This window comes from Oncorhynchus masou, chromosome 21, assembly GCF_036934945.1.
Source record: "Oncorhynchus masou masou isolate Uvic2021 chromosome 21, UVic_Omas_1.1, whole genome shotgun sequence".
In the NCBI taxonomy this organism is placed as follows: domain Eukaryota; kingdom Metazoa; phylum Chordata; class Actinopteri; order Salmoniformes; family Salmonidae; genus Oncorhynchus; species Oncorhynchus masou.
The window spans coordinates 12,390,361-12,407,800 of record NC_088232.1 but is presented as its reverse complement, the minus strand read 5'-3'; the positions used below and the strand labels follow the sequence as shown (position 1 = coordinate 12,407,800).

General features: G+C 41.7%; 1 protein-coding gene across 1 annotated transcript in view; it reads left to right on the top strand.

Annotated features, from left to right (window-relative positions):
* LOC135507329 (neuromedin-K receptor-like) overlaps positions 1-7,920 on the top strand; it is a 30,709-nt gene extending 22,789 nt beyond the window's left edge. Inside the window, exons 4-5 of the mRNA XM_064926889.1 lie at positions 5,734-5,930; positions 7,535-7,920. Of these exons, the coding sequence (XP_064782961.1) occupies positions 5,734-5,930; positions 7,535-7,835 (498 nt within the window). The 3' untranslated portion in view covers positions 7,836-7,920. The remainder of the gene's footprint in view (positions 1-5,733; positions 5,931-7,534) is intronic.
* The last annotated feature ends 9,520 nt before the right edge of the window (positions 7,921-17,440 follow it).

Sequence of the window (17,440 nt, the reverse complement as noted above, 5' to 3'; positions counted from 1 at the left end):
GGCAAGAGCATCCTGTATGGTGCAGAGATCAACAAGGCCTATGGTGTCATCACTACCGTGTCTTGCCACCTTGGCCTGGATGAGGACAAGGTTCTTGGCAGTCTCGCAAAGTACTATTTCAAGTAAGGGCTTTGGGATGGAGATGCAATAACTATTTTTTTTAAACATTTCTATTGTAAGGATTTAATAATTTGCAATGATGTCCACTTATGATAAAGTAAAAGGTTTAGGTTTCTATCTACATATGGTAAATATATCCAATGCAAAAAAAAAACATCTATATTTAAATGGTATTAATATTAATTTACACATTTGTGTTAATTCCCATATATTCCCACGGAAAGTTTCCACCTCTGAATATTCCCCAAAATGTGCAACCCTACTTATATCGATTGTTTTGTTAACATTGCTCAGTACATGTGGTTGGGAATCATAACTGACTTGCATGGTTAAATAAAGGTTGAATAAAAAAAAAATGGACAGCAATAGTCTAGCCTTGTCTCAGATTTTCGGGCCGATTTAAGTCAGGATTGAAGCTGGATCATTTAAGAACACTCGACACCTCTTGGAAAGCCATTCTGGTGTGTTTTTGGCATTAAAATGTATGTAATTGTTCCACTGAAAAATACAACTGCTCCAGGATGAGGTATTCAGAAGTCTGAGGCAGGGTTTCCTCTGACTGTTTCCCTGGGCTTTGCTCCTTTCATTTGTCTTTAGATCCTGAAACTCACTCTGCCGGTGATAAGCATACCCATCGAATGATGCTTCCACCACAACACTTTGAAATGCTCTTTCTGCATCTCTCTTTCTCTCTCGCTATTTCTCTCTCATTGTCAGTTGCTCTACATACTCCGGTTTTCCTTTAGTCTAACCAAGACCATTCAGCTCGCTTACTGAATAATTCAATGACCATTATACAAATGTGAATGATCATTAACATTCAGTATTTATACCACAAGGTTTCTCTCCCGTGTTAGTTTAAATCGACAGATTTTTATTTTCTTCCCCCATCGCTTAAAAAAAAAAATCTGCTTCCAAATGGTTATTGAGAAATGTGAGGTCTTGAGGGCATAATATTGACAATAATAGGAATCTTTTTTTTAAGGATTAACACTTTTATTTAGTCTAGCTTCTGGGTGTATAAATATGTATTCATATACTCTGGTTATTTGAGTAGACTGTATATTCAAATCAGTAGGTGTTCTGTAGGACTGAATTCAAAGGATTTGTAGCTTCTTTGTGTTGCGCCAGGTGAATTAAATATTCAGTATTTGTCTTGGGCTTTTGAAGGATTTCATGTCCTCACCAGGACTTGTCTTGGAAATTAATGGATGCCACATCAAAAACAGTACATTTGTTTGACATACAGTATGTTTTTCTAAACTATGCTTTTTTTGCCACATTCATAAATGTCTGTCACAACGTCACTCGAAGAGCAGAAAGAACTGTACAGTCTTTCACATCAGTTGCATATATGTTTTCGCTACAGTTTTTTTTTCTTTGAACAAATGAGCCTTTAAAACCAAAAAGACAAAATCGGGTCAATTGCTATTGAAGGCCTCAGGGAATGAGTTGGCCATTTATTTTCTTAATTGCATTTAATAACCACTATCTTAGTTCTTATATGCAAAGGAAATAAAAACATGAAAATGGACTGCTCTGAACATTCCTCTCTACATAACAGATGGCCTGGAAAGTGCTCATCTCAACAGAGACTCCTTTTGAGGTTTAAAAGCACCCTTTAACTTACCCAGCTTACAGTGATGAGGTTGGTGTTTGTTTTACCTCGCAATCAGTGGGCCCTAAAACCAAAGTCTTTTTTTTTCAGAGAATTGCATTGAAAAGGGACCATTTAACACTATTTCCGAACCGGAGGCAGCGAGAGGCCATTAGAAGAAACCCACTGGGCACGTACTGGTTGAATCATAGTTGGAGTGCCATGAGATGGGCGGTGGTTGGGACTACTTCGTTGGTTCCCTTGAACAAGGCTCAAGCTCAAACAAGTGCACCTGAAATGCTCTATTTGAAAGTAAACAAATACTATTTCAAATCAGGACTAGCAGAGAGAAAAACCAAAACCACCAGGTCGTCAAAACCCTGTATAGGGGAGTGTGTGTGTGTGTGTGTGTGTGCCTGCAAGGAGTCATGGGTAACCGAGTCACCACCAACACTAATGATTGCTGACAGCAGGCGGTTGCTTCAGATTGCGTAAATGGGGAGTGCAAAAATGAGGCATAATCAACCCACCTCATCACCTACCTAATCAGACAGTTACTCTTTCTGCGGCACCCATCGCTCTTTCCCTGCCACCCTACGGCGAGTGGCACTTATGAGTAAATATGTCCCACTCCTCTCCCTTTGAATGAATGCATACCTGATCCATTCTTGATAGCTCCGCAGGCTTTTAGGTTGTATTTATCCTCACTTGTTTTTGAGTCTCTAGCTCCCCTGCTCTTCAATGTGTGTGCTCGAGTGTTGCGCGAGATGCCAGTTCATTTGCTTTTTACTAGGATATTCATTGTGATGAATGATGGTTCATTCAGCTGGTTCTGGGTTACACTGTACTTTCCATTTTGTTTTGAGCTGCTGTGTGTGTGTGTGTGTGTGTGTGTGTGTGTGTGTGTGTGTGTGTGTGTGTCCGCGTGCGTGCACATTAGTATGCATTCTTATGTGTTTGTGAGTGTGCACTCGCATGTGTTTGTTGCTGTGACTGTGTCTGTATTTTTTTACCCAGTTGTCGATACATCCCCTAGCTCTTTATCTTCGTAGCGTACAGATTATTAACAGGGAACCAAACCCACTTAACATAGACAGAATCCATATTGCTCCCGCTAACCAGCCCAGCAGTAGTGTTACTAACACATTCTGTGACCTCTATAGTTTTCTCCCACGCCATAGGCTTTTGTTTTGTTGAGCTGTCCGCTCATTTTAGCCACAAGTGTCGTCTCGCAAGTACATGTCCTTTCTCCTTGTCAGAGAACAACCATCCTCCATTTTTATCTCCGCTTACTGACATGGAAAAGGAGAAAATAGACTCAATTATCTATATTTCCTGATATTTAAGTGTAAACACTTCTATAAGGTGTGTGTTGCTGTTATTTGCTAGGAGTAACATTTCTTTCAGGTTACAAAAACCGATTGTCCTGGAAAAATCTGATGTGATTATTTTCCTGTGATTGAAAATGGCTGTTGTCCGCTTATCTTACTAACACTTAAAAACCCTGACTTATCAACTGTCTCATTTGCTGTCATCAACTGGTCAGAATTAGTGTACTTTAAAGGGAATATGGTGCCATTTGGGACACCACATTTGTCTGTGACATGTTGACTACATGACCGTTGTTTCTATTGGTTATTATAAGACATGACCATATGTAGCCACGGGCAGTAACTGGCATTTTACTAGGTATGCTAGTATTGCTTCCTTATCCTTCCAAGAAACACTGAAAACAACACATTTAATGTACTGTCCTTAGGTACAATACCATTGATATGCCAGCCAGACCTGGGTTTGAATAGTATTTGTTTTCACTGAAATACTTTGAGAGTTTAGTTTGGCATTGCCCGGAGTGCCAGGTAGGGTAGCGTTTGCATTGGTTCCAATGGCTCCCATCAAGCCACACAAGCTCAATCAAGGACAGAAAGAAAACAAGTACTATTTCACGTCATGGACATGAGAAATATAAGATTATCTTGCCTCGTTTCAATTATTGTACAGGCATCCGTGAACTTTTGTCACTCCATATTGGCTGCCAGAAATAGAGATGAGGAACATTTGTATTGTATTTTAGTTTTCTCCGGGTGGTTTTCCTTCATTTTTTGCTCTCTCCCTGTCTGGGCTCAGTCGTGTGGCGCACTCTGAACTTTGCTTTTCTGAGCCTTTATGAAAAGTCGTTCTGTTGAAGACAGCCAACTCTTTTCCCATGCTCGTCCAAAGACAGACAGACCACACCTGCCACTGTGTACGCTACCTGTATCCACAATGCTACATGACGTGGGAAGATTGCTTTATTCAGGAAATCTACCTATCCTTCAATATTCAACCGTTTTCAGTATTATTTTTAATTTGACAGTGACATTGCTGCTTTTGTACCGTACACTTACTGATCCAGTAAGTCTTTAGGTGTAGATTTTCCTTTATGCTCATCAGTTTTTGAACAAGTCCATTCAATCTTGAGCATGACCATATTTTACATTTGCGATAACTCCTACCACCATCTAACAACCACACCATTGTGCAGTCTACCTACACAAAGCTAAGGGCTTTGTCCCAAATTGCTACCTATTTAACCTAACCCATAGGGCTCTGGTCAAAAGTAGCGCACTATATAGGGAATATGTTGCCATTTAGGACAAACCCAAGCTCTCTTCAGAAGAGAAGCCATGTTCTGGGGATTCAAAGGGGGGCTAAGATCTTTCCTGCCAGTCTCTCGGTAGGCTGAATGGTCAGCCTCCGTTTCTTTAATCTTCGAGGCCACAGGTCCTTTTTGAGGAGAAGAGAGATGTGCAATCATAGCAGTCTTTCCGCAGTGGACACAAACGCATGCGCGGTGCACGCACACGCACACTCACATAAAGAAGCTCTGTTATTATCTCCTGCCTGACGCCCACCTGGAGAAAAGATCCCCCTTAGTGTGAAGAGTATCGACCCTGAGAAACGTCTTCAGTCTCTGAAATACTTCTGGGATTGTGGTGCAGACTACAGAATACCACCAACTGCTGATAGGAAACTGAAAGCTGGAGTTCACTTCTTCCCATTTCACCGTGTTGTTGTGTCTTTCAGAAACTGTGTTTTTGTCACCAGTTTCTCCCTGAAGAAAATGAAGGTTTAAAAAGGCCAGTGAACTGGGGTGTTTTCTTTTTTTTAAGCAAGATATCTAACCACCACTTTATTTATATATCTATATCTACAGTAACATTTAGTTTAAAAAAGTGCGAAGAGCAGACACACAGACAGGGCTTTTTCACTCTGATGCACTTCTTCCTGTCACGACTTCTGCCGAAGTCGTTGCCTCTCCTTGTTCGGGCGGTGCTCGGCGTTCGACGTCACCGGTCTTCTAGCCATCATTGATCCATTTTTCATTTTCCATTGGTTTTGTCTTGGCTTCCCACACACCTGTTTTCAATCCCATTCATTACCTGTTGTGTATTTAACCCTCCGTTTCCCCTCATGTATTTGTCAGAGATCGTTTATTGTCAGTGTAGTGTTTTTTTGTATAGGTGCGCGACGGGTCTTCGTACCCATATTTGTTTATATTCATTTTTCTATTTAGTGTTATGGAGCATGTTACTTGGACATTATTAAAAGACTCCATTTTACACTCCGTTTGACTCTCCTGCGCCTGACTTCCCTGCCACCTATACACATATGTCTGACACTTCCCTAACCCTGGCCTATTATCTTTGATCATTGTAGCCTGTAAGTGTAATCATATACACTCCAGCTAGTCAGAGCTCCTACACACACACACTGGAAGAAGGAACCCGCAGGCTAAAGCTTCATTTCCCTTCTCCAAATGAAGGAGAGACAGCTCTCTCTGCTCTCCACAGAATAATAACCGCAGAGTGCACTTTACAGGCTAATTAGCTTAATTTGTCTGGCTGATCGAGTGGCAGGAGAATGTGTCTTTATCAGCAGACGCCACCCAGTGTCCAGACAGCTCACCTCACAGGGTTGAACGAGAATTGAACTAATGTTACCTCACACCTCGCATCTCCCTCCCTCACCTCTAGGTGGTCAAGATGATGATCATCGTGGTGGTGACCTTCGCCCTCTGCTGGCTGCCGTACCACGTCTACTTCATCGCGACGGGCCTCAACAAGGCTCTGATGAGGTGGAAGTCCATCCAGCAGGTCTACCTGTCAGTGCTGTGGCTGGCCATGAGCTCCACCATGTACAACCCCATCATCTACTGCTGCCTCAACAGCAGGTAAGGAGAATACACACGTGCACACAGGCAGGCAAGCAGAAATGGGAGCAGGCACGGGCAGAGGTACATACACCCACGTGGGCGTGCAAATGTAGGTGCATGTGCGCACACACACACACCCATGTAGCACACACCCATATTTTCATGGTCGATGGTTGGAAAGGGCATGGAAATTATATCTATGCTTTTGGCCTGCCTCTGTATAGGTTCATAACAATCCTTGAAAAACAACTAAGGTGCATTAGAATGTCGAAGCTTTGAACATCCGGTAATCCTCCAAACACTGCACGAGAGACATGTGCTTCAATAAAGGTCCAGGGCATGGCAATCCTGATAACATGTCCTTTTGTGATGTTCATGCACTCTTGAAAATGCAAAAAAACGAAACCATTTTAGGACTTAAGGATTGAAAGTAAAGCTACTTCGAGGACATCGTTAAGAAATGCTGACGAGACCTGGAAATCAAAGCATGGTTTAAATTGGTTACCATTGTATGCTTTTTGAGCATTGTTCTTTAAACCACTCAGTGCCTGTGTGACTCATTCTTTCTGCAAACAGGAACAATGCAGGTACAGAACCCTCTCAGCGTCACCTCATGTACACACACACACACACACACACACACACACACACACACACACACACACACACACACAAACCTATACACACGTAGCTGTATTTCCATGGTCAATTAATCCTAATGCCATGAAAAGAGCATGGCAATTGTATATCCATCGAGACAAGCTCTGTGCCTTAGTCTTTCCTTTGCCCGGCCTCAGAAATCTCATAACCAAATTAAATACAGAGCAAGAACTCCCTTGAAGGAGCTTCAGTGCTCTGAATCCAGAGTCTGAGCGTTGATGAATGCTAGCTTGTGAATGAAGCTCCCCAGTGCACTTAGGTACACGCAGACGATTATCTAAAGCACATATATAGCACTCTTACCATCAACACAATCGGGCTATTCATGAAGGACATGCTGTGTGGTTGCTTTGCCCAATTCATGATGTGTATATATAAAAACAACATTTAAATCTTTCTTGGCTATTATTAAGTAAGCCTTGTCTGAGCCAAAATGGCCAATAGGGCAGGATCCTGTTTCGGTAGAGGTGAAGCAGCTTGAAGTATACCCCTGGACAGGACTCTATTGATGTATTTATTTATGTACTGTATTAAGTATTTATTTGTTGTTTATTATCTGGGTCATTAGCTGACTTTAAATTGATGGAGAACGCAGGGCTGTGTATGTTGCAGTCGGTTTATATTTAGTTTCTTTTTTAATTGTTTGTTTGTCTGTGTGCTTTCGGTTGATGTTTTATGTCATTATACAACTCTCTCTTCAACCTCCCTGCACTGTATACATTGGTATGTAATTTGTTTACTCCTGCCATATGAAGACCTGGATTGTGTTCAGTAGGTGGAAAATGTTTTGGGAACGTGGTGGCATGGGTACTGTGTTACTTTAACTCTTCCAATAGGAACACAGATTATCCTTTTCCGTTGAAAAACATTTCACAACAGCGTGCCCTTGAACACTACCCCGTTTGTAAAATCACATGTCATTCACACCCCTGCCCCCCTCTCTATTCGCCCCTCCCCCCCAGGTTCCGGGCCGGCTTCAAGCAGGTGTTCCGCTGGTGCCCCTTTGTCCAGGTGTCCAGCTATGACGAGCTGGAGCTGAGGGCCACGCGCCTCCACCCGGCCCGCCAGAGCAGCATGTACACCTTGTCTCGCATGGATACCGCCGTGGTAGTGGTGTATGACCCTGTAGACAGAACAAACAACCAGAACCAGGCCAGGAAGAAGAGCTATGTCAACCCTAGAGTGGAAAACGGGCTTGGTTGCAATAGGAACGGGGCCAAGGCAGGCTGCGCCCCCAATGCTGAGGCTGAGGACTTCTCCTAAAGGAGGGCATACGAGAAAGCAGACAAACACACTGGCATGTGTTCACACACGCAGGCATGTATAGAGTGGTAACTTATACTGTGTACAGTACATGCAAAAACAGGTAGACATTGCAAACATGCATACAAGACATGCTGTCCCTGTCAATACACACACATGCAAACACACACTTTTCAAAGAGTTCAGAGAAGATGACAGAAAACACATTTTAGATGAGAAGCAGGAATTAATTGTCAAATATAACCATCAGATAACATATTGTTGTACGGTCTGTAATACTGAGTGTACTGTATATAAAAACATGCATACGAAAAATATATAAAAAATGCCTGGCCAAGTAACATCCTAAATGTAAAGGCTACTGAGTGTCCAAACATTATGAACACCTGCTCTTTCCATGACATAGACTGATCAGGTGAACCCAGTTGAAAGCTATGACCCCATATTAAATCCACTTCAATCAGTGTTGATGAAGGGGAGGAGACCGGTTAAAGAAGGATGTTTAAGCCTTGAGACAATTGATACATGGATTGTGTGTGTGTGCCATTCCGAGGGTGAATGGACAAGACAAAAGATTTAAGTGCCTTTGAACGGGGTATGATTGTTGCTATCAGGCGCACTGGTTTGTGTCAAGAACTGCAACGCTGCTGGGTTTTTCATGCTCAGCATTTTCTGTGTGTATCAAGAATGGTCCACCACCCAAAGGACATCCAGCCAACTTGAAGCATTGGAGACAACATGGGCCAGCATCCCTGTATAATGCGTTCGACACCTAGTGTCTCAAGGTGTCGTACGCATTTTACAGGGATGTTAGGAAGGTGTTCTGGATGTTTTGTACACTCAGCTCCAAATGTATTGGGACAGTGACAATTTTGTTGTTTTTGGCTATGTACACCAGCACTTTGGACGTGCAGACTGTCAGCTTTAATGTGAGGGTGCATTCATCCCTATCAAGTGAACCATTTAGAAATTACAGCACTTTTAGATATATGCCTGCTAGATACCAGAGAGAATGCATTATGGGGAGCGACCTATATCTTTAGGTAGTGCGTCCATAGTTACCATTTGTAGCAGTTGTTTTTAGCTGTAGTCTTACGTAATGTATAGAATGACTGGTCCCAGTTTAAACAAACTACAATTTATAAAGGCTTCATATGGCATACATATAGTCTTCATAACCACTACAGATTCTACTAGATTCTACAAAGTCTTATGTCATGTAGTTACATCCTGTATAGAATGACCAAAGTATCCCATCTACCCCTCCTGTCACACCCTGATCTGTTTCACCTGTCTTTGTGATTGTCTCCACCGTCCTCCAGGTGTCGCCCATCTTCCCCATTATCCCCTGTGTATTTATACCTGTCTTCTTTGTCTGTTGCCAATTCATCTTGTTTGTTCAAGTCAATTGGCATTTTGTGTCTCAGATCCTGCTTTTTCCAGTCTCTCTTTTCTCGCCCTCCTGCTTTTGACCCTTGCCTGTCCTGACTCCGAGCCCGCCTGCCTGACCACTCTGCCTGCCGACCTGTACCTTTGCCCCCCTCTGGATTACCGACCTCGCCTTACCTTGATTCTGCCTGCCACCCGGTACCGTTGCCCCACCTACGGTTTACTGACCCCTGCCTTCCTTGACCTGACTATTGTCTGCCCCTGTTGGAATATTAAACTATTGTTTATTCGAAGTGGTCTGCATTTGGGTCTTACCTTCATACCCGATACCTCCATTTTGCCCCAATTGTAACCTCTATAGCAACTTAGTGATTTCTGTGTTAAGTGTTAGTGTTTTTCCTCCTACATGGTCAACGTTAGGTCACCATTAGCAAAAACGCTAACTTAAAGATTACACAAATTTGCACATAAATAACTAGCTAATTGTTTATTTAAAGCAGCATCATTGATCTGAATCTGAATGCTTAGTACAGCGTAAATCTTTTTTATTGCTAATGTTTTAAAGCAGTATCCATATTTTTCTATGTTTGAGTAGCTTTGTGGTTATGCACGCTTTCAAATAAGAAAACAATTGCAGGAAAAACTGTTGCGGAATGGAATTAAAATAGCAGATGACAGTTTTTACTACCACTTCTTTTGCCTTCATATTCCCATTGAGAAGTGCGTCACCTCCTGCATTGTACTTACATATAGTACTGTAGCTTTGAACAAAATGCCCACAAGGAGGTGTTTAGATGATCTTGTGCGTGCGTGTGCCCACGGAGCAGAGTTCTCATGATCACAGTGTGTGTGTGCATCCACAGTGCAGGGTTTATATGACCACAGTGTTTAGAATCTAGATGTTAGGTAAAACCTTGGGCCATCAATTAGATGGATGCCATAGTGAAAGAGGGTTGCCATCCCATCACTTCCAGTAAGGGGTAGTTTTTCTTCCCTAGGTGTGTGTGTGTGTGCTTGCGTGCACCTACTATATATATGCATATGCATGTGTATGTGTGTGATCCTTCAGGGTTTAAATCAAGTGCTGGCACTAGCACTAGGCTTCTCTTCAGCCTTTGTCATGTTTGGCTCGACACGCCAAAAGAACAACCATGTTTGGTTTAGTGTATTTCTTCCCCTGACCAATGAGAGCGAGCCATGTTATACTCAACAGCCCAGTGCAGTATAATGACATTACGTGCCATAGCTCAGGTTCCACGACTGTCTGATAGGGGGTCTCCTGCAAACTCCCTCAGGGGTCAAAGATAATTCAAAGCCTGAGGCACCGGTCTCACCTTGGCCCCCCCAAGGCCCTTGTAGACAGTGAAGTGTTGTATTATTTTTTTCTCTGTCCAGATGACAGACTACCCACCTGTGGCCCTCAGCTTGACTTAAAGATAACATGAAAATCACAGCTGTGTGAAGGGGGGAAGAAAATTTTTAAAAATCATCCTGGTTTTTGCCGGTGGTGAGGTAACACACTGTATACACAACAAGTCACGTTCGATAGCGTTCATATATCAATGGGGTTGCATCGCTGTGACAGGTTGCATCACATGTGATGAAAATGTAGTTCTTTAGTTTAATACTTGAGCATTATACCAAACGGCAATGAGTCGGTAAATCAAAAGATAATATGATCATTATAACTTTGATCAAAGACATTTCTAGATGTTTTTTTCATGACATGCACTTTTGTTTGTTTTGAAATGAGCTCATGTGACCAGTTGATTTGATAGTGATGTAAATGCATATGTTACAGTGGAATCAGGCTAGATTCAGATTAATATTGCCATTCTGTGAGGATATCTCCAATGTTTCCTTACCCCAGACTTGAAGTCAACATGGTCTTACCAGAATATGTAAAGATAGTGACGTTAAAACCACTGTAGTTATATGCCACTTAAGCTTGATTTTCTATGTATATCACTTAATGACATTACGTACGTCACTATAATGATGTATTCAACCATTGTAGTTATGTGTCACCTAATCTTTATTACTTGGATTTATTACTTGGAAATCACTTACGATGACATATTCCTCTTATGTCATTATAATGACGTATTGTCTAAGATTTAGGGACAGGTTGTCCTATAACGTGTCAACATTCTGACATATTTCTAATGAGGTATGTCTGGTGTAGTGTTTGCTGGAGTATGCCAACAGAATGTTCTAAGCCTTTATGAAAGAATGTAAAGAAATCCTATATTTGCGTCATGTAAGATATGGTTTGATACATCAAGACAATACGGAAAGAAAAGAAACTGTTGCGATGTCAGTCGTCCATTGTATATTTATGTTACTGAAGACGGTGTTTTAAGTTTAATGTATAACTAATAGTGCCTCTATCAAATGGTAGTGTTACGGCTTTCTATAGGTGAAGGAGAGTCGGACCAAAATGCGGCGTGTAGATTACGATCCATGTTTAATAAACAAAAGTAAACACGAATCAATTACAAAAACAACAAACGTAACGAAAACCGAAACAGCCTATACTGGTGTAAATTAACACAGAACAGGGACATAAGGACAATCACCCCCGAAACACTCAAAGAATATGGCTGCCTAAATATGGTTCCCAATCAGAGACAACGATAAACACCTGCCTCTGATTGAGAACCACTTCAGACAGCCATAGATACACCTAGAACATCCCACTAAGCTATCATCCCAATACATGTGAAAAAACCCCAATACAAAAACACACCACATACAAAAACCCATGCCACACCCTGGCCTGACCAAATAAATGAAGAAAACACAAAATACTTAGACCAGGGCGTGACAGGTAGGTCTTTTTGCTTTGCAGCTGTCCAGATTACCTGATGTGACAAGACTTAATTGCAAAGGGCCCTGGATAAGGATATACCACAGTGCAATCAGTCACGACAGCTTCACAAACACCCCGTGCTAAAGGCAGCATATGGTATGCAACAAACTCCCAGTTGACATATGCTGTGTATTGATGTAACATTGGCGTAAGATATTATGAATGTTCATGTAGTGCTTATAACGTTTTCATGTGATGCTTATGCATGCGGTACAAAGTATTTCTGCATAACTTCTAGAGTTTGATTTTAATGGGCCAGTTTCATGGACCCAGATTAAGTTTATTCATGGAATCAGATGTTCCTTTTGAATAGGCTTAGTCTGGGTATGTGAACCCAGCCTGTACTAAACCGTATTGTTTAAGCTTAATGTCAAGACTCTGTCTATGCTCTTATCATGAATGCTTACATCTACACAACCAAAAATATTGAATTCAAATGACTTTATTGTAATACATTCGTATACTTGGATACTTGGAGAATCCTGTTTGCTCAGATTGAAAAGTGTTTTATGTAGTTATGCACATGTACATTTACAAGCGCCATATGAACAGTGACCAACAACATGTGTATAACTTGCAGTGTTTCACAGTGATAACAGTAGCACAGGGCTTACCAATTTAAGACTTGTAATCATAAATCAATCCATTCAATTCTGTACATTGTGAACACTTTTGTGTTAGCTATTTATGACCTACTGGTGGAGTTTTGGTTGTCTTTCGTCACAACGTGGACTTTGTCAATGTTGATGTAACGTGTTTGGTTTAACGTGATCCTGTAAATAAAATAGTTTTGTTCTTTATTAGGTGTCCCTACTAATTATTCTCGTTGATGCTGTGTCGACATTCTGTGGTATTTACATGACCATTGTGTAGTTGTGGAAGTGAAAGACACCCACTAAAATACTACTTGACTAAAAGTCTAAAAGGATTTGGTTTTATATGTACTTAAGTATCAAAAGTAAATGTATAAATCCTTTCAAATTCCTTATATTAAGCAATCCAGATGGCACCTTTTATTTATTTATTTAAATATTTTTTAAGGCACACTCCACGACTCCATCATTTACAAATGAAGCATTTGTGTTTAGTGCAGTATTATCTAAAATAAGGACGCATGACAACGAGGTTCTAGCTCCAACATGTTTACTAACCTAACCCTCGCATGTCATACATAGGTACGGATACCCCAAAGGGACATCCTACTACATCTTCCCCTCTCCCATGAACAAGAACGCAACATGCATAACTGAAATGCAATTTGGAAACCAGTATTATTCTCTAACATGCTACTTCCCATCCTGAAACAGTATGAAAGCATTAAATCACACAGTATGTACATTAACTTAGGTACAGTCTCTGTTTGCTGGGTATGGTCCCCAACAGTATGTTTTCTCTTCACGTAACATAGTCTTTCAGCCACTCTGGTGGCTTCACATCCCTTTTTGGGCACGTTTGTGGCTCTGTGAGCATTCTCTCTCCTTCACCCTCTTTTTGTGCATTTTCTGTGGCCTCAGTCTGTGTGGCTGGTAGAGCTCTGAGGTGTGTTCTGTTCCTTCGTACCTCCTCTGAGCCTGTGTCCACCACATAGGAGCGTGAGGCATCCGCTTTCCTCAGCACTATTGCTGGTGTCTTTGAGTTTGTAATCCACACACGTTGACCTTCGGTCAGCTCTGGCTTCTCCATAGCACGGTGCCTCCGATTGAAGTCTCCAGTTTGTGTTTGTTTCTGCCGTTTATCCCTCTCAGCGAAGGCCTTCCTGTTAGGCCATCGGGGTTTAAGCTGAGCCGGCGAGACAGGAAATGGGGAACGCAGCCTCCTGCCCATCAGGAGCTCAGCGGGCGACGGCCCATGATGCAGTGGTGTAACTCTGTAAACGAACAGAGCCCTGTATGGATCCTTGTTCTTTTTCAGCAGTCCCTTGACTGTTTTCACAGCTCTCTCTGCCTCACCATTACTCTGTGCATGGTAGGGGCTACTGGTCAGGTGTGAAGTCATATTCTGCAGGGGACTAATGCGAAATCCGTCAGCACTAGCCACTGGCCTGTCCGTGTTTGCGCCAGAGCCCGTTGAACTTGAAGTCGCAAACCCTGATATCCCGCCAGCTTCTTCCTCTTGCAACATGTTGCTTAGCAGTAACTTTGTCTTTGCTCGTTAGCTAGCACAATAATGATATGCGCTGTTTTATCTCCAACAATGTGCCCTCCCTGCTTTGAAACAGCCTGAATGTATGATTTACTTGGTACGTCCCTCACGTTTATGTCAATTTTAAAACCACATCTGACACCATGTAGTATTATCTAAAATAAGAACGCATGACAACGAGGTTCTCGCTCCAGCATGTTTACTAACCTAACCCTCGCATGTCATACATAGGTAAGGATACCCCCAAGGGACATCCTACTACATAGTGTGTCCTCCAGATCAGTGTCTTTAATGTTTTCTTGATAAGTGTATATTGGACCATTTTCTTGTCCTGCTTAGAATTGAAAATGTAACAAGTACTTTTCATTGTCAGGGATAATGTATGGATGAAAAAGTGCATTATTTTCTTTAGGAATGTAGTGAACCGATAGCCCCAAAAACTACTTAAGTAGTACTTTAAAGTATTTTTACTTTACTACTTCACATCACTGCCATTGTGTCGTGGAATTTAGCTACTGCAGTTTTCCTACAAAGAAAAGTGCTTCAAGGGTTGTCTGGGATTCAAACAACAACAACGTGTTCACCCCACCACGTTTTGGCATCCCTTTGTGGATGCTCTGTCAACATTCTGTGGTACAGTATTTACATGATCATGATGTTGCAGAATTTAGCCATTGTGGTTTCCCTTGAATCTAAACAAATTGTTAAAATGGCGTGGGGGACTGTCAAAACAAAGCGGATATCTAACCAATTATCCTCAACTAAAGTCAAACCGATGCTTTCCTACTAGGAATCAGCCGTGCATATGGTCGTGGAAGGGAATATTAGTCAATCGCTCACCCAATCGGAACTCACTCAGACGTGACTAATACTCCAACTCAACCAGATGATCGTGGACTTCAGGAAACAGCAGAGGGAACACCCCCCTATCCACATCGACGAGACAGTAGTGGAGAAGGTGGAAAGTTCCTCGGCGTACACATCACGGACAAACTGAAATGGTCCACCCACACAGACAGAGTGGTGAAGAAGGTGCAACAGCAAAGCGCCTCAACCTCAGGAGGCTGAAGAAATGTGCCTTGTCACAAAAAACACTCAAACTTTGACAGATGCACAATCGAGAGCATCCTGTCGGGCTGCATCACCGCCTAGTACAGCAACTGCTCCCCCCACAACCGCAAGGCTCTCCAGAGGGTCGTGAGGTCTGCACAACGCATCACTGGGGGCAAACTACCTGCCTCCAATATACCTACACCGCCCGATGTCACAGGAAGGCCAAAAAGATCATCAAGCACAACAACCACCTGAGCCACTGCCTGTTCACCCCGCTATCATCCAGAAGGCAAGGTCAGTACAGGTGCATCAAAGCTGGGACCTAGAGACTGAAAAACAGCTTCTATCTCAAGGCCATCAGACTGTTAAACAGCCATCACTAACATTGAATGGCTGCTTTCTTCCAAATACTTTTGAGCTTGCCAGGCACAGTGGAACCAATTAAATAGTTCCAAAAGTGCAAATCCCGCCTAGCTGGCACCCCAAACGGAGTCAGTTAAAGTACATTATTTGAGAAAAAAAGAGTTAGGCTACTGTTGTGCTGTTACTGTCTACCCCTTAGTTCAGAGACTTGTGAATGTGTATTGATATTCAAGAAGCAGAACCAAGACCGTGACTTGCCTTGGCTCGCAGCCCTCACAAGACAATACCGATAATTCACCTGCTTGCACTCCAAATGAAATCAGAGCTCACTCCGTCATAAACGCCACTCGCTTCAAACCCTGTCTGTATCTCAAATGGCACCCTATTACTTATTAAGTGCCCTACTTATGACTAGGGCCCATAGGGCTCTGGTCAAAAATAGTGCATTATATAGGAATTAGGGTGCCATGTCAGACACAGACTCTTCCTCCGACTATAAGCTTCTTTATTCAATTGTCTTAATTAACTTAGAGAGCTATTTACAAGTTCCTCAAGAAAAGATTGCCCGACCGAAAGACAGACTGACAAGACTTTACGCTAATTGCCCACATATTTGTATCAAAGTGTATTATTACCACCCAGGCATCCTTTCCTTTTAGTACATTGAAGTAGGTCAATTGACAGACTGAATTTTTAGGCATGCCTCACTTGGTATAAGCTGGGTGTTCACTGTTCATTAGCTGAGGTGAAAGCGTTTGTGTTGAATTATTTTTTGAAAGCAAGTTAACGACACAGAAAAAGGTTGGAACAAGATATCGTTATGGTTTTTCTACTTACTTTAACTCCTAATATACAATTTCCTCTGACATTATTACATTTTGAGGTAATCGGATATTTTCTCCCCCTTTCAGTTCTAGATGCTTTAGCATTGACAGTATCATTGTCCTCAAATCATTTCAATATTCCTCTGTGTGGTGATTCCCTGAAGAGGGCAGAATGAAGCCATTGGATGATGCAGGGTTGATGGCGTTGCTCATTACGTTAGTGCAGTCTGAAGTGACATGGTTACTAATGTAGCGAAGAGATGTATTGTACTAGGGCCATCTTGTTTATGTCTTGCTGTCGTTGAATCTGTTGTTATTGCAGAAGTAATGAAGCACAATAAACCTATCTCTCTGTTCTTCCATTCGCTCTCATCTTCCCACACTTTACCACCCAGCGTGTGCTTGAGCTTGAGTATGTTCTTGGTTAAATTAATGTTTCATTTGAGCACTATACATTAGTGTCTACAGGAATTATTGGCCACCCTTGGACTTTTCCCCCCATTTCCTTGTTTTACGAGTGGAATTAATTAAAAAGTATATTTTTGACCCTAAACTTACTCCATAATGTAGATAGACCCAAAAAAGACAAAACATTTCCCTCGAAATTAAATGTGTATTTCAGAGGCCATATCTTCTTGGGTAGCGAGAGAAAAACGAAAACAAAATAAGAAATGCATTTTCTTCTAAATTGAATGCAGTGGTGTGAAGTACTTCAGTACAAATAATTAAAAGTACTAAAGTGGTTTTTGGGGTATATGTACTTTACTATTTATATTTTTGACAACTTTTAATACTACTTCACTACATTTCTAAAGAAAATTCGGTATTTTTTGCTCCACCCAAAAGTACTAGTTACATTCTTTTGTGCTTAATAGAACAGGAATATTGTCTAATTTACACACTTATCAAGAGAACATCCCAACTGCCTCTGATCTAGTAGACTCATTAAACACATGCTTAGT